The 17,286-nt window shown below is 66.4% G+C and overlaps 1 protein-coding gene across 1 annotated transcript; it reads left to right on the top strand.

Annotated features, from left to right (window-relative positions):
• Positions 1-6,132: 6,132 nt before the first annotated feature.
• Positions 6,133-16,904, top strand: LOC108634948 (protein Dok-7-like; the record flags this gene model as incomplete). The annotated part of the gene is given in 9 exon segments (XM_018045266.1): positions 6,133-6,252; positions 7,972-8,088; positions 8,886-9,016; positions 9,018-9,377; positions 9,380-9,565; positions 12,876-12,918; positions 15,761-15,889; positions 16,301-16,517; positions 16,604-16,904. Coding segments are annotated over 9 exon segments (1,433 nt in total), but the record flags the coding sequence as incomplete, so codon positions are not given.
• Positions 16,905-17,286: the final 382 nt, after the last annotated feature.

The raw sequence follows: 17,286 nt of genomic DNA, 5'->3' as shown, positions 1-17,286 counted from the left end.
GGTTGGAACTGACCGCGCCAGCGGGTCTCTGGCCGAGGAGTGTCTGCTGCTGGTGCAGCCAGGCGCCTGGGCAGTGGGTGACAGCGTCCTCTAGAGGGGACCCCAAGTATCACTCTCCCAGGGAGAGACTCTTCTGCTGGCCAGACTGCCCTGCAGGGACTGGGCAGGTGGCACCAGCCCCCACTCCCCTGATGGCTCCGGGCTGGCAGACGTGCTTGGCAGAATTCTCCCAGTGGTGGGCACTCTGAGCAGTGTCCTTCCTACCTGGGCCTCTGAATCTCACCATGGCCGGCCCCAGGGGGCGGCAGGCACCGTGCGGTGAGTGGGGTCTGGGTTTGGGTCTCCACCCGCTGTTTCCCAGCCTGCACCTCAGCTCCCTGTCTCAAAGCAGGGCTAGGGACACCAGCTGACCCAGTCCGCTGCCCTCTTGCTCCGCTGGGGGGCAGGGTGGAGGTGGGGGAGGGGCAGGCCTTCTCCGTGGCTGAGTCATTCAGGACACCGTTTCAGAGCAGGACCCTCAGCCAGCACTTGGGGAGACGCAGAGGAAAGCAAGGCCCTGGGCTTGCCCTGAGGGGCCCCTCACCTGGGCAGGTGTCCAGAGCATCCCTGTGGGGGCGGTGGGGGGAGCACTGGAGGGAGGTGGGTCACCAGCGAGTGGCCTTGGCTGGAGCAGGGTGTCAGTGGGTGACTGGGAGCTGGAGGCCAGCATCCAGCCAGGGACAGAGTCCAGGGTCAAGGCTGACGCCCCTGCTGTCTGCTCAGGGTGGGGTTGGGCGCCCCCCTTCCCATGTGCAGGGGGCATTGTCAGGGTGATTATGATGAGCTCCTGGCGTTTAGCGGGAGCTGCTCCAAGGACGTGAGGGGCCTGGACCGCGTAGCTGCATCCTGCTGGGTGGTGGCAGGGTGGGGGTGGGCAGGTGGCTCGCGGGAGGGTGGGACAGAGCCGACTCTCCCGAGCGCTTGTTTGGTACCTGTCCTTGGTTTTGGCTCCCCGTGGCCAAGCCCGCATGACGCTCACGGCACTGTTTAAGCCACTTCTGTAGTTCAGCGGCACTGAGCACGTTTGTTCACATGGTTGCGCTCCCATCACCACCGCCTCCCCAGAACCTCTTCATCGTCCTGACTCTCCCCATCAAACACCAGCTCCGTGCTCCCCTCCCCGCCCAGCCCCCACCCCTCATTCTGCTTTCTGCCTCTGATTTTGACAACTCTGGGGACCTCATCTGAGTGGAATCACTCAGGGTCTGTCCTTTTGTGACTGGCCTGTCTCACTTGGCTCAGCATCTTCACGGCTCATCCGCGTTCAGCAGGTGTTAGACTTTCCTTCCCTTTTCAGGCTGAATCAGATTCCGCTGTATGGATGGACCACGTTGTGTTCATCCATCCATCTGTCGATGGACACTTGGACTGCGTCCACATTTAGCTATTGTGAATGATGTCACCGGCAAATATCTCTTGGAGACCTTACTTTTTAATTCTTTTGGGTGCGTGCCCAGAAATACACTTGCTGGGTCAGATGGTGGTTCTCGGTTGAATGATCTGCGGAACTGCCACGCTGCTTTCCACACGACTGTCCGATGTTGCGTTCCTACCAACAGTGTGCGAGGGTCCCAGTTTCTCCACACCCTTGCCAGCACTTGCTTTCTGTTTTGTTTCTGCGTGTTGTTTAAATAGCACCCCTGTTGTTTAAATACCCACTACTCCTGTACTCTTGCCTGGAAAATCCCATGGACGGAGGCTGCAGTCCATGGGGTCGCTGAGGGTCGGACATGACTGAGCGACTTCACTTTCACTTTTCACTTTCATGCATTGGAGAAAGAAATGGCACCCCACTCCAGTTTTCTTGCCTGGAGAATCCCAGGGACAGGGGAGCCTCGTAGGCTGCCGTCTATGGGGTCTCACAGAGTCGGACACGACTGAAGCGACTTAGCAGCAGCAGCAGCAGCAGCAGTGGGTATGAAATGGTCAGGATGAGATTTAAACTTCATTTCACATGAACTTATTTCATCACACTTTGCTTCTTTTTCCCAAAATAGAGGCAGAGACAGATGAAACTTTAGTCAGTAGACGCTTCACTCTATTAGGAAACTGCAAAATAACATCCCAAGGCTCAGTTAGCTCTGCCAGCTTTCTGATTGATAGCCAGTGCTGTGTGGACGGAGCTTTCTAGAAACTTCTCAGCAGGAAAGTCCTTCAGAGTCTCTGTCCCTGACTGGCCTTTGCTGTGTGGTCTTTGCCAGCAGAGAGTGGAATTCTCTGAGGAGCTGGGGGTACCGAGATCCAGGGACAAAGGTCTGGACACTGGAAATTAAAGAGAGGGATCAGCCTGGATCTAACCGGGCTCATCAGACGTTTGAAGGAAGGCTTTTCTTTCTCACGGCTAGTGAATCTTCGAGTTGAACATGATGCTTCTCCCCTGGAGATATTCTTCCCCGGGAGCAATGGCATTTATGATGGGAGTGAGGTTTGCTGCACCCCTGGGACCCACAGCGTCTGTCTCCAGAGTGAAAGGCGGCCGTGAACCTGCAGGTAGCTGCTTCCTGCTGGCAGGACGCTCTCCTCTGGATCTTCAGTTTCCATGTTACTTATTGCTGCGAGACAGATACCCCCAAACCTTAGCGACGTTTCCTGGCTGCGACTCTGTGGGTCAACGGTCTGCACGGCTCCCTCTGCTCCACGCGGTGGGCCAGAGTCACTTGGGCAGTGGCATTTGGTGGGTGGCCTCAGGCATGGCCTGGGGCTCTGATGCTGGCTACTGGCTGGGACACCTTAGCTCTCCTCTGGGCCTTACCTTCCAATAGGACAACCCGGGTGGCTGGTTCCAAGATAGGGAACTGGGCCTCAAACCCTGTAGAGTGTAGAGTGTCCCTTCTGCCACTTCCTGTGGTCCAGAGCCCAGAAGAGGGGACTGGGACCCGCTTCGGGGTGGAGTGGAGGCTTCAGGGACGTGGATGAGAGGAGGCAGGTGGGAGAGGCATGGTGTCAGTGACCACACCTGTTCAGTTCAGCTCAGCCGCTCAGCTGTGTCTGACTCTTTGCAACCTCATGGACCCGCAGCACACCAGGCCTCCCTGTGCATCACCAACTTCCGGAGTTCACCCAAACTTATGTCCATTCCGTCAGTGATGCCATCCAACCATCTCATCCTCTGTCGTCCCCTTCTCCTCCTGCCTTCAATCTTTCCCAGCATCAGGGTCTTTTCAAATGAGTCAGCTCTTCCCATCAGGTGGCCAAAGTACTGGAGCTTCAGCTTCAACATCAGTCCTTCCAGTGAACATTCAGGACTGATCTCCTTTAGGATGGACTGGTTGGATCTCCTTGCAGTCCAAGGGATTTTCAAGAGTCTTCTCCAACACCACAGTTCAAAAGCATCACTTCTTCAGCACTCAGCTTTCTTTATGGTCCAATTCTCACATCCATACATGACCACTGGAAAAAACACAGCCTTGACTAGATGGACCTTAGTTGGCAGAGTCAGGTCTCTGCTTTCTAACGTGCTGTCCAGGTTGGTCATGACCTTCCTTCCCAGGAGCAGGCGTCTTTTGGTCTCGTGGCCGTGGTCGCCGTCCGCAGTGACTTTGGAGCCCAACCTGCACAACAAGGCAAGACGGGGCCAGGCTCTAGCTTTGCGCCCCTCCTCGCGGACAGGCAAGCAAACAGGAAACGTGGACACCCTTTCTTGGGGAGGGGCGTCTAAAGGCAGGGGCCTGGCTGCCTCTGCACCCACCTCTTTCCATCCACACTCAGTGGGGGCCCCTCCTGGGGCTTGGCCCTGAGTTAGATACTGGAGTCCACAGAAGGCCCAGAAGTGGTCCTGCCTCGAGGTGCTGGGCCTGGCGGCCTGGACAGCATCCACACAAGGGAGGGAAAGGGTCCCGGGTCTGCCCCAGAGGAGGGGTCCCATGAAAGTGTCGCCAGGAGCACAGGGGTCGGGGCCAGGAAAGGCCAGGTCACAAGGGCAGAGTCTCAACAGGAGAAGGGTGGTTACATGTGGCTGAGGGGTGTCCTAGGCAGGGGGGGCAGGGAGGGGGCTTGCGGATGTGGCCACCCCCGGGGAGGTGTGCCAGGGAGGCCAGGTGTGTTTGCTCCTCAAAGCCTGGGATGGAGAGGGGAGCCCGGGTCAGTGAGCGGTCGGTGCTGGGTCTGGGCGGCCTCGTCTCTTGGCTGCGAGGCTTGGGTGGGCCCTCAGAGACTCACGTCCCCTGCGGGAGGCCCTGGGGCCGCCAAGGCGGTGGGGTGGCGGCTGGTGCGGGAGCAGGAGCCCGCAGACGCCCGCGGAATGCCGCCGGCTCCGCTCCCTCCTGTAATGCAGTTTTTTTATAGTCGGGGGACTGGCTGTGCCGCAGCCGCTGCCAGCTGACCGTGAGCTCGGGATTAGAGGCCTGGCCCCAGCTGAGCGGGGCGGCCGGGACAGGGCCTCCTCCCTGTCCACCCGCTGTCGGCCAAGGTCCCAGCTTGAGTTCTTGGTCAGCACCACCCCCCTTCCCCCGGGCCAGGAGAGACAGACACCGCCCAGCCCTGCGCGCAGCGAGCCTCAGGGGGCCCTAGAGGGGGCCGGCGGGCGGGAGGGGGTGTCCTCACTCTGCTTAAGGTCGGGGTTCCTGGTGCCCAGGCGTGCCCCCCCCCCCCGCCCCGTCTCTGTTTCCTGTCTCTCAGGTGGGCATGTCACCAGCTAGGGCCCTGGGGGCTGCCCTGGGGCACAGCAGCACCGCCACGTGTGGGGCTGGCCCGGGGCCATGGAATCTGTCCTTCAGGGCAGGCAAGCGTGACTGTGCCGCTTCCCCACTTCCCCGGCCGCCCGCCCCACCCCGAGCGCCCTCCTCCTCCGCGGGGGCCGGCCTTTCTTTGGGCAGACGGCAGAGAGGCACGAGGGATTCTTGGGCGGTGACACCACGCTGGGCGCACGGCCGCAGGACCCGGCGTCCCCATTCACGCGGCCGCGGGACTCCATTCACCCCGGCGGGCTCCCCCGCTGCCGCTCTCCACCCAGGCTCCCTGCAGGCCCAGGCGCCCCGTCCTCCTCCCTCGCCCCCCTCCCCGGGGCTAGGACCCTAGCTGGCCTCCCCCTCCAGTCAACAACAGTGATCGACAAAACTTCAGTCACAGGAAAAAGACTTTTGTTTGAGCCCCACCCGAGGACTGACCTGTAAGCCTGCTGGCCAAACGGCTCTGCAGAAGCAGGGGTTTTCAGCGGCTTTATCAGAGTTCATCTCGTCGGAACAAGAAGTCAGGGTTACATGTTCTTACGGTTCCTCTTCCCCCCTCAAAAGAATGGACCAGCCCGTGCCCCGTGAGTCAGCGTGACCTTGGCACCTGGGGAGGGGTCTCACCCTGGACGGAGGGCCAGCACTGTCCTCTTTGACACCGATGTTCTTTACATCTGGCCAGGGTGCCCTTTTTTATGGTCAAAGCAGATGTACAGTATATGTTTGACAGGCTGCAAACGGGCGGCTTCAGTTAGGGTCAAATTCAAGTTAACTCCTGCGTGAGCCACCGTGACCTTCCTGCATCTCAGGATGCGAGCGTTCCCTGGACCCTCTGTGGGTGGGAGTGCCGGGGTGGGGCTGCTCCAGGACCCCCACCCTGAGAACACGTCCGGGAAGAGGAGAGGCCGCTCAGCACGGCCCCAGATGAGGAAGCCGGGCCCCACAGCCGCCTCCTGGGGGGTGCACCCGTCCCCTCAACCCCTCCCCAGATGAGGAGCGCGGGCCATGGGGAGGGGCTGCTGGGCTGCTCTGTGCAGGCAGGACGCCCCTCAGACTCCGGCCACCCTCCGCTGTGGCCCTCGTCCTTCAAAAGTGACCCGGCCTCCTCATGCTGGCCTGGGAGACGGCTGACGGCCGGGGACCAGCAGGGCAGGACTCCCTCTCCCACCCGGCCCAGGCTGCTCAGCCCGGCCTGGTGCCCGCAGGCCTGGGAGAGTCGTGTGTGCCGCAGCCTCCTGGGCGAGTTGTGCGTTTTCCTCAGGCGGGGAAGAGGCTCGCGTCGCCCTGGTGCAGGGGCTGGGGGGCCTCGCGGGTTTCCTTGCTTCTGTGGCAGCCTCCACCTGGCGACCCGCGCCCACCTCGCACGGGTCCCACACCACCGAAGCCCTGGGCGAGGCTGACAGCGGGGTCCATCCTCCCTGTGCAGGGGCTGGGGTCTTCTTCCTGTCTTCTGCCGAGGGAGACCAGATCAGCTTCCTGTTCGACTGCATCGTCCGAGGCATCTCCCCCACCAAGGGCCCCTTCGGGCTGCGGCCAGTTCTCCCAGGTGAGTGCGTGGAGGGCAGAGGGGGCGCCTTGCCTGGCCAGAGGGTTAGGGGGGCTGCTGCTGCGAACCCCCGCTGGGCTCCCAGGGTGGGGAGCGCTCACACCTGCACAGCCCCTCCTTCACAAGACGCTCAGAGGCTGCGGCTTCCGGGACCAGCACAAGTGGGACCGCCCCCTCTGAGACCTGAGCGAGGCCTGCCTCCCAGACCTGGCTGGGAGCCTTGCCCCAGGTCGCTGGGGTCAGGTCTCTGGCCCCGATTGGGCCAGTGTTTGGGCTGGAGGCCGCCTTGTGAGGTGGGGTCTTGGTGTCCACACGTTGTGGTGGTGGGGCCGGGGGGCCGCCGCACTGAGCTGGCCTGGCCTTCTCCCCGCTTCCCTGGCGTGGGTGGGGCGCCCCTCTTATTCAAGAGTCCTGGGCCGGGAATGCTGCTGGCCCCCGGAGGGCATGCTAGCCGGGCACTTCCTTGCACTGGGTGAGCTCTGTTCCCCCTGCTTGGGGACAGCCACCCTGGGAGGGACAAAGGTGGGCCCTGGGCATCGCCGCTCCCCGGGACCGAGGCCCTCTGGGCGCTGGTACCCGGGACTGCTGCTGCTGCCCTGGCCCCCGTGAGGTGGCACTCGTCCCCTGGTCCAGGTGGGAGACCAAGGCCTGTGTCAGGCAGCAGCTGGTCACTGAGCTCCCAGCTGTGGCCTCCTTGCCTGAGCCCCGCAGCTGGACGGGGGTCAGGTGGGCCTTCTAGGGAGGCTGGGGCTGTGCTAGGTACCCCCTTTCCCTGCCTCGGCCCCTGGGCCCCCAACCCCAGAGCCGTGAGCCAGGGGGGAGGTGGGGAGATGAGTTGCAAGGACAGGGCTCCTGGGACCAGAGCCCCGCTGCCCGAGGCTCTGCTGGGTGGCATGGCTGTGCCCTCTGCTGGCACCTTCCTGCATTGCAGCCACAGGTGGGTGTGGGTGGCGTGGGTGGGGAGGGTGTGGGCAGGGCAGGGGTGGACACGTGGGGTGTGGACGGAGCTGGTGGGGCTCTGCCCTCGGAGCCTGGCTGGCGTCCCACCAAGGCCTGTGATCGTCAGCGAATCTTGAGATGTGGCCTTCACTGGGTGTGCAGCCTTAACCCTCGGGGGTCTTGGACTGTCTCCTCCAGCTGACCGCGGCTCGGCTGGGGCCCACGCAGACACCAAGGCCTGGAGGCAGGGGCTGCCTCAGACAGACAGAGTTACGAGGAGGAAGGGATAAATTAGCGTTCCGAGGTTTCCCCTGCCCTGAGCATGTGTCCTGTGCGTTCCCACCTGGGCCCCATTGTGACTGGGGTGCAGACGAGGAAGCCAGGCTCAGGGAGGGTGAGGGGTGGGGCCTCGAGTCGTCCAGCGCTAGCGTCTTGCAGACCCGCCAGCTGCAGGAGGGTGTCCTGGCGTCCTGACCACCCCCCTGCAGGGACTATCTGCTTCGGGCCAGGGCCATCGGCTGGTGGTTGAGGAGCTGGCCTTTCTTTGGGCCCAGGACACAGGACGGTGGCCGGGGGACCTGCATGGGGATGTTTGGGGTTCCCTGAGCTTGGGCTCCAGTGGCTGGTGTGCAGGCACGGTGGGGGTTCCCCTAGGGTCTCCGTCCTAATGTTGGGGCCGGACCAGGGTCCACGGGGCTTCGACAGCATTGGGGTCACGGGGAGGACGCTGCCGGTACAGGCCTGGGGCCACGTCCTCACTGACACCCTGCTCTGCTGCAGACCCGAGCCTCGGGGGCACCGCCCTGGAGGAAAGGGTGGCGCAGGAGGCCCTGGAAGCCCTGCAGCTGGAGAAGCGGCTCAGCCTTCTCTCGCACTCCGGCCGCCCAGGCAGCGGAGGTAGGGCTGGGACCCGGCTGAGGTGGCGGGAGGTCCGGCGGCCCTGGGGCTGGGGCCGCTCCTTTAAGCCGCTGTCCCCGCCCCGCCCCCCCCCGCGCCCCCACGCCCCCCCACGCCCCCCGCCCCAGCTCCTGTCCACCCCTCTGCTCTTCTCACACAAGGGGCCACACTCACCCAGCTCTGGCCTGGATGCCGACCAGGGCGTGGTGCTGCCAAGGAGTCGGCTGGCGGGCTGGGCTTGAATTCTTTCCCGCCCCGACCCTGCCGCTGAAATGGCCGGGTGAAGCGTGGCTGCACCATCTGCCCAGAGCAGGGGCCCGAGGTGTCAGCCCCCCTGCTGTGGTTCATGGGGACAGGGACAGAAGGGGCTGAGGGCCCTTGCGGGGTCCTAGCAGCTCTCTGCAGGGGCGGCACTGGGGGCTCCTGCGCCAGAGCAGAGGAGCCCTGCAGGTCCTCTGTCCTCTGGGGTGGTCGACAGCCCTACGGGTGTACGCTGGGGACAGCGGCCTGTCCAGGCCCCTTAGCAGGGGGTCTCAGGTGTGCCCGGGGCTGCCATCTCCTTGGAGAAGGGGCTCACTGTCTGGTTCCCAGGGCGACAGTCCAGAGGGCGTTGACGTGGGGAGGGGGCCTGTCCTGGGGGGCGGACCCTGGGGGCGGGGTCTGGGGAGGGGCTGTGTGAGGCGCAGGGCGGGGGCCTCGGGGGCCAGGCGTCAGCCCCCCACCCAGGTTCCCCCGCCCCCCGCCCACCTGAGTGGCCGAGCCCCTCTGCAGCCTCAGCCCCGGCCTCTCCCACCCAGGAGACGACCGCAGCGTATCCAGCTCGTCGTCAGAGGCCAGCCACTCGGACGTCAGCGCCAGCAGCCGGCTCACGCCGTGGCCAGAGCCGTCCTCGTCCTCGGCCAGCACGTCGCAGGAGGGCCCCTGGGCTGGCTGCCGCCCAGGCCCCTGGGGAAGCCGCGCCGGGCGCCGCCAGGCCCACCCCGAAGCCGCTGCGGCCACGGCAGCTGCAGGAGGTCGGCCGCCAGAGCTCCTCGGACAGCGGCATCGCCACAGGCAGCCACTCCTCCTACTCGGGCAGCTTCTCGTCGTGCGCAGGCAGCAGCCTGGACGTGTGGCGGGCTGGCGACGAGCTTGGCTCCCTGCTCAGCCTGCCGGCGGCCGGGGCCCCGGAGCCCAGCCTGTGCGCCTGCCCGCCCGGGGCGGCGGAGTACCAGGTGCCCACCGCCCCGCGGCCGCACTACGACACGCCCCGCAGCCTGCGCCAGGCGCCCCGGGACCAGCCCCCGTCAGGCCGGGCAGCCCCGACGGGGCCACCGCCCGGGACTCGGGGTGTACCCCTGGCTGGCCTGGCGAGAGACGGCGGGGACCGGCGCCAGAGGCGGCGGCAGGGGCCGGCGAGTCCTGGGAAGCGGGTGCCCCCCATGCCGGGCCCCCTCCGGCGCTCTTTTCCGCGTGTCCTGTCTGCGGAGGACTGAAGGTAAAGCCCCCTCCCTGAGGGTGGCGGTGGCCTGGGGTGGGCGCTGAGCTTGGTGGGCCGGGCCCCGGGGTGTGGGTAGGGGCCCAGCCTGCAGGGAGGGCTGCGTCCTGGGCAGGTTCAGGGAGGCAGAACCTGAGGACCTCCCCGCGGCCCCTCTACGTGCGTCCCAGGGGCCTCCACCTGCCTGGCCCCTGCGCCTCCTGCCGAAGTTGCGCCCACAGGTGGCCCATCCTTTGAACAGGACCCCGAGGCTCAGGGGGCCTGCTGGCTGGCGGGGGTCTGCTCTCGGGCCCCTGGCACTTCCGTGGCTCACTCACAGCAGCCTCTTGTGGGCGGGGAGCAGGGCAGGGTCAGGCTCACGTGTCAGGAGCCCCAGGACCACCCCCCGACCGGCTCCCAATCCTGGCCGAGCTGAAAAGGTCGGTGGTCAGGACCACAAGGTGCAGGGTGGGGATGTCCATTCCTGTTCTGGGGCCCCAGGCACCGCGTGCACCCTCGGGGGTGGCCTGCTCACCTGCATGGACTTTGGCTGCGTGGCCTGCTGTGTTCCTTGGCGCCGCGGTTGGTTCCGGACGCCCCCGTGGAAGGCGAGGCCCGTGGCCGCCCATCTGGGCTCCGGCCGGCGGGCGTCCTGCGCTCAGCTCACCTGTAAATGTTCCGCTTTGTACCTTCACTGTCGGCTGAAGGCCTTTTGTTGCTCTTTTCACATTTTTAAAACCTGACACTGTTTGTAAGATCTTCTTAGACTGGAAATAAAATTGTTTTTTCTTACCGTCTTGTCCTTTTCCGTGTGGCCGGCTCTCTCCGCCTCCTGCCCCGGCCCTGCCGCTTGGGGCCTTCCGCTGTCTCTGAAATGCGGGGGCCTCCTTTGGCCCACGGGTCACAGCTGCACAAGGCCCTGCCTGTCTGGTTGGCCTTAAGCCTGAACACGCCGGAAGCATGAACCAGGAGAGTGGCCTCGGACAGCCCCCAGGGCCCACGCATGCGTGTGTGGTATGCGTCCGCGTGTGATGTGTGCATGCATGTGCACTGTGTGTGAGGCGTGTGCGCAAGTGTGGCGCGCGCGTGTGTACACGGTGCCTGCACTTGCATGTGGCCCGTGCGTGTCTTGTGCACGCGTGTTGCATGTCCGGGATGATGTGTATGTGATGCTTGTGTGCCAGGTGCGCGTGTGTGCCCGTGTCTGCACGCGTTCACTGGAGACCACAGCAGCAGTGCTCAGGGGTCCGCTTGGGCTCAGGCAGGTGGTTCCCTGTGTCCAGAGTGGGTGGACCCCCCGCCACCTTCTGGGTCAGCAAGAGTCCTGGCTCTGAGCCTGAAGCACCCCCGTCCCCAGTCTCCCCTGTGTGGGCGGCAGAGCTGCCGGGATGCCCCCATCACAGGCTCCCTGCATGTCCTGGGGGGCCACGTCTCACCCTTGTTCACTGCCTGGTGGGGGACCTGGGTCTCAGGTTTCCTGGGGGTGCTGAGAGCAGCCTCTGACCCGGCCCCTGCAGGGCTGCAGTGTGAAAGGCAGGCTGGGGGGATCTCTCCCATCGGAGCCCCCCCGCCCCATACATGGGACAGCAGTGCTGCCGGCCCGGGGGGCCAGGGACTGGCGAGACGACGCGTCTAGTGGAAGCTTTTCCGCAGGAGTCGTCACCACGCATGCTGCTGCCGTTTCCCCCCAGAGGGCCTGCTGGCCTTGCTGCCAAAGAGCTGAGGGGCTGGGAGTGGCCAGAGCTGCGGTCGGGGGTTTCCAGCCTCGGTCCCGAGGGGCTGCCCCTACAGCAGAGCCGGCGGAGGCCCTGGCGGCGGCCCTGGCGGCTCAGGGAACTGCCCCCAGGTGAAGCCAGGAGGGCTAGGAAGCTGGGCCTCCCTTCTGTCGGCACCCCTCACCCCCACCCAGTGAGGGCGTCCTGGCTGTGGGCTCTGGGCTCCTCGTCTGAGGCTGATGGCTGGAACTTAGGGGAAGGGCTGTCTGGGGGCGAGGCGGGAGGGGTGGACTGTGGGCAGCGCTAGGCGGGGGGACCCGGGCCGGGGTGGAGTGGGCAGCCCAGGCCTTCCAGTGGGGGCCCTGGGCTGGAGGAGGCAGGGCCCTTTGTGGCAGTGGCCCCTGACTGCAGAAGCCCTTTGGGGAGGCTCTGGAGGAGGCCCGGCCCCCATGGCGGCTGCATCTCAGTCTCTCCTGAGCCCAGCATGGCCCAGGGGACCGGTGATGGCGGGGGGCGTCTCACCTGGTGGGGCTGGGTGGGCCCTAGGACAGCACCTCCCCACCACGAGGCCTCCCCCCTTCCCAGAGGGGGTCTAGCGTAAGGCCGTAGGATGGGCCTGGGTCCCTGGGCCTCGTGCTCCCCACCCCTGCCCCCGGGGCCACCAGAGAGCCCTCCGCACCCCACGGGCCACATGTGCCTGCCTGCCCTCACCTGTTCCCGGCCCCCAGGGAGGGCAGATGGGAGGGGCTGCGTTCGCTCCCCCCCAGCCCCTGGCTGCATCGTTGGGGCTGCAGGCCATGCCTGCAGGACAGGCCCCTGGAGTGGGCACTGCTGTGGGTAGGGACTCCCGGTGACGGGGGCCCCCGAGGGTAGCCAGCTCTCGTCCCAGGTCTCGGGGGTCACGCACACCCTCCCTGAGTCCCGGAGCCTGGCTGGGGGCCTCTTCACAGGTGATGGGTGGAGCTCCCAACAGGAGCCGGCCTGGGGCCAGGGCTAGGGGTGCTGTGTCCTGAGTGTGGGCAGCACCTGTGCCCCCCTGAATAGTGGGTCAGCTTCTGCACCCGTTCCAGCTCACGGCCCCCCAGGAGGCCCCACTGCTAGGCTGCACCCTCAGCCGCGCCGGGGTGCTGGGTCCAGCCCTGCTGGAGCCCGTCTCCTCCTGGGTGTGCGAAGCAGAGCCCCAGGCAGTGGTGACTGTGCCCATGGCGGGGCGCCCTCCCCCTGCCCGCTTAGCCCCCAGCTCTGAGGTCTCCAAACCGCCTTCCTCCTCCAGGCCCATCTGCACCTCCAATCAGATGCCCCAAAGGGGCTACCCTGCAGTCTGGGGGCCTTGACTTATCTCACGGGGCCCCCAGGAGTGGCTCACCCAGGGTGCCCTGCTTAGAGCAGGTGGGCAGTGCCCAGGGGTGGCTGACAAGCCCTTGAGCACCTTAGCCAGCTACAAACCTGCTGTGAGCGTGTGGCACGTCTGGGCCCCCGAGGTGCCACCGCCTCGCCCCACATGGGCCGTGTACCTGTCAGTGTGGGCGGGGCCCTGAGAGGGGGCAGACCCAAGGAGCCCGACCTCTGCCCGGGCGGGGCTGGGCGGACCACTGACATGTGTCTCCTTGGTCTAGGCAGCTGCTGCCGCGCCCCCGGGGCTCCTGGTGATGCACGCAGGTAGGCGTCAGCCTGGGCACCGGTGCCCACCAGCCTGGGGAAGGGGCATGTGGTCAGTGACCGTGGTCACGGCCCAGCCAGAGTGTCTGCCAGATGGGACATTGGGGGATAGCGGGAGAGGGGACGGCGGGAGAGGGGACGGCGGGAGAGGGGACAGCAGACAGTGAGGGGGACAGCGGGAGAGGGGACGGCAGGAGAGGGGGACAGTGGGAGAGGGGACGGCAGGAGAGGGGATGGCGGACAGTGAGGGGGACGGCGGGAGAGGGGACGGTGGACAGGGAGGGGGATGGTGGGAGAGGGGACGGCGGACAGGTGAGGGGGATGGTGGGAGAGGGGACGGCAAGGAGAGGGGACAGCGGGAGAGGGGACGGCGGGAGAGGGGACGGCAGGAGAGGGGACGGCGGACAGTGGAGGTGGGTGGTGGACAGCCTGACAGCAGCCCATGGCTGGTTGGGCCCTGCTGGAGTCGGGGGGCGCCAGGCAGTGGTTGGGGTCAAGGTGGCCGAGTGTGTCCAGCCTGCCACGGAGGGTGTGTGGGCAGGCGGGCAGGTCCAGGGCTGGCCTGGAGCCCCAACCTTAAGGAGGGAGCCTGTCCCCTGGGGGATAGAGAATGGAGGTGATGATGGCCCAGGGGAGCGTGGTGGGAGGGGGCCCAGGCAGGGAGTTAGGGGGACGCCCCAGGACATAGGGACAGCTGGGCAGAGCTGGCTCTGGGCTGGGAAGGCCTGGGCAGGTGGGAGGGGTGTGGGTGGGGGCGGGTTGGCCTGGCATGGCAGTGGGGGGTCCACTCTGCTCTTGGCCTTCTCGGTGCACAGAGGCCACCTCCAGTCTGGGGGTCCTTACAAGCTTAGGTCTTTCCCTCTCCTCTACAGGGGGGCATGCCCCCTATTTGGGGTTGGCCCCTGTGGGCCAAGCAGGGCGCAGGCCTGCCCGCAGTGGAGGGGGCAGGAGGGGAGGGTCAAGGTCATGGACATGCAGGGTCAGACAGCGGCCATGGGGGAGCTCCATGCGGGGCGGTGTGGGGGTCCCCTGGTCGGGTGGGGCTCTCGGGACCATCCTCCAGTGACACGGGCAGGGTTCTGCATGCCGCCCCCCGCCCCTTACCCCCAGCACAGCGTGTGCTCCCGGGAGCGGCATCAGGATCTGCTGGGGGACAAGGAAGCTCTCCTCTGGGCAGGGGGCTGGGGGAGCAGGGGCTCTGGGTCTGGGGGCAGCAGAGGAGAATCGGACCCAGGCCGGGGAGGAGACGCCAAGGGTGGTCTGGCCGGGCCTGCCGCGCGCCCAGGGAGAGGCCAGGGAAGCCCCGCTCCATCTCTGCTTGGCGCAGAGAGGACACGGAGCAGCCTCGGAGATGCTGGCGAGACGCTCGGAGGGAAGGCTCAGGGAGGGAGACAGGAGGCCAAGGGCAGTCTGGCAGAGCCAGGGTGGGGGGTGGCCTCCGGGGGGCACCCCCACCCCATGCAGGCGGCTGGGGAGAGGCAGACCAGCCTCTCTGGGCTGCCGCAGCCCTCCCTTCCCACTCCTGCTCCCACTGTGGACCCAGCCCTAAGGCCAGCTGCTGAGTCACAGGGAGCTCATCCCCCAGGCCTCAGGTCAAACCCCAGTCCTCCGCTCGGCTTTCAGGAGCTGGGCCTCCTTCCCAGACTCCCCTCAGACCCCCGTCTCAGCCCCCAAGGGCTCTCCTCGCTCTAGCCAGGCCTTTGCCCCCACCGCCCCCTGCAACTTCGTCCCTTGGCACATGCCCCCTTCTCCAGGCAGCCTGCCCAGATTTCCCCTGGGCTCCTTGGTCTAAGAGCTTCCCCGAGGCGCCTCTGCTTGTTATCTCGGGTTACACGGGCGAGGGTCTGCGCCTACCCCTCTGTGGGTCAGTGCCCACACAAGTGTGGCCAGAGTGGGGTCCTGCCTTGCTGTTTGGGTGTATTGGATGGGAGCTTGGAGCCAGTGTGAGCTTGGTGAGGCCAGGCTCTTCCTTGCCACCCTGGGCAGGGGGGGGTGCAGAGGGCCCTGCCCAGTGCCACCCACCAAGGCTCTTCCTCTGCCCGCTGGGCCTCAGGGAGGAGGTCTCCTTCTCAGGGGTAATGGGGTGATGGGCTCTGTGCTACAGACACAGTGAATTTACAGAGCCCTGAGCTCTGAGCCCTGCCTCAGAGCTGAGATGTCTGGGGCTTGGACTCACTCCCATCCTCTGCCTGCCGAAGGCGCTCAGCCAGCTGCCCCTCAGAGCAGGGCCACCCCCTGACCTGGCCATGTCCCTGGTGGACGCCGCAGACAGCCAGGACCCGAACCCCAATGAGGGCCAGCTGGGAGCAGTTTCTGTGATGGGGGAAGGGACTTGAAGTGCCCGGGGGGCCATCCTGGAGGAGGTGTCACTGTGACTGAAAGTGTGGGTGGGCCTGTGCTCAGGGAAGGACTCACTGGCCCAGAAAGGGTCCCTGACACAGGTGGGGTGACCCAGGAGGACAGCTGAGAGGAGGAGGGCTGGGGGTTGACAGCAGGGCAAGGCGGCGGCCTGGGAGGGGACTGGGCACTGGGGAGCCGGGGAGGAAGTGGCAGGGAGAGACGCTGGTCGGTTGGGTGGCCAGGGGCTGAAGACAGAAGTGTGGTCGCTTGGGCCCAGTGGGGCCATCCGGGCCACCCCTGGGCAGCCCGCTGTGTGTGTGTAGGGGGGGAAGGTAGGCACCTGGGTGGGGTGGGCAAAGGTGGTCGGGAAGATGCAGGGAGTCGGAGAAGCCCTGGAGAGGTGGAGGTGAGGCCGCCAGAGGGGTGGGCAGCGGTGGGGAGCTCTTTTCTGGACCGTCTAGGGGGTCACCCGCCTGGGGACTGATGGCTGCTGTCCCTGCAGGAGCGCCGGCTCCTGGGAGGCCGCGTGGGGAGGCGCCCACCTACGTGAACGTGCCCACCAGCCCCTGCCCTGCCAAGCAGCTGCACTATCTGGGCCTGCAGCTGCCGGAGGCGGGTGCGGGCGTGCGAGGTGGGTGTGCAGGCGAGGGGCTGACGCCCTGGGATCCAGGGGGTCTGGGGGGAGGGGATCTGAGGGGCCAGGGGCTCTGGGGGGCCGGTGATCCAGGGCTTTGGGGGTCAGGGGGGCCGGGGGTCCAGGAGTCCGGAGGTTCTGGGGTACTGGGGGTCTGGGATTTGGGAGGCCCGGGGGTCCGGGGGTTCTGGGGGTCCAGGGGTCTGGGGGTCCGGGGTTCGGAAGGCCTGAGGGTCCAGGGGTCCGGAGGTTCTGGGGTACCGGAGGTCTGGGGGTCCGGGGTTCCGGAGGCCCGGGGGTCCAGGGGTTCTGAGGGTCCGGGGTTCTGGAGGCTGGGGGGCCAGGCGTCCAGGGTCTGGGACCTGAGGTCTAGGAGGTCTGGGGTCTGCTCACCGCGCGTACTTACAGGGGCCGGAGCCTCCCGCTACGCGCTGATTGACGTCGCGGCCACCGAGGCGGCGCACAGGGCGGGGGCCCAGCACGCGCAGGCCCGGGAGGAGCGGCTGCCCGCGCCCGAGCAGAGGCCAAAGGCGGCCCGCGGTGAGGCGGCCGGACCACAGCGACGCGCCTGGACGGCGGAGGCAGCGGCCCCGCGCCATCGCGGCGGTCGGGCTCGGAACCGAGGGTGGGCGCGCTTCCCCGGGCCGGGGCGGGGGCGGCGGGTGGACGGACGGCTCTGGTTGCCCCTCTGACGCCTGCTCTGGCCCCCAGGCGGCGGGAGGTGCCGCCTGGACAGGTGTCCGCAGCGGCTCTGGTGGACCCAAGGCAGCGTCTGGCCAGCAGTTTCCGGCCCTGGGATGTGACCTGCCCGCAACCTTCCCTGGAGGCGGCGGCCCAGTGATGAGGACCCTCGTCTCCAACCACGACGGGGTGGGGGGCGTCCATCTGCAGGGCGCCACCGTCCCGTCCCTGTCAGCACTGCCTTGCACCCAGAGGGCGTGGCCCTTGGGCCCTGCAGCGGACTGTCGGCCTCCTGGGACCTACTGAGTTAGTCCTGTAAATGGTTTAGATCTTTAAAATCACTTATGTTCCATTGTCAACACGGCCAGTTATTCCCTGAGCGCTGGGGCTCCTGCTGTGTCCCTCTGGGGGCACAGGACGGAACCCTGGCTGGTGGGCGGGGTTTCCAGTGGCCTTGGGGGTTGACTGGCGTGTCCATGACTCAGTGGGCAGGAGGGGTGGTCCTGGCTCCCCTGGCCGGTGGGGGTGGTCTGGGTGCCGGAAAGTTCCTGGAGTTGGTGGTGGGCCTTTTGTCCTCCTTGCTGGGCTGGACCCCCCCACCCTGGTCTCAGAGATGTGATGGGGCTCTTTTGCCTGGTGGGGGCTCCACCCCGCCCCCCGCCACTGCCCCCCGCAGACCCATGCCTACTGCTTCCTGCTGTGAACCCACCCAG

The sequence above is a fragment of the Capra hircus genome, unplaced genomic scaffold, assembly GCF_001704415.2.
Source record: "Capra hircus breed San Clemente unplaced genomic scaffold, ASM170441v1, whole genome shotgun sequence".
NCBI classification, from domain to species: Eukaryota; Metazoa; Chordata; class Mammalia; order Artiodactyla; family Bovidae; genus Capra; species Capra hircus.
The sequence above is the reverse complement of the archived record's forward strand: the minus strand, read 5'-3'. Positions and strand labels throughout refer to the sequence as shown.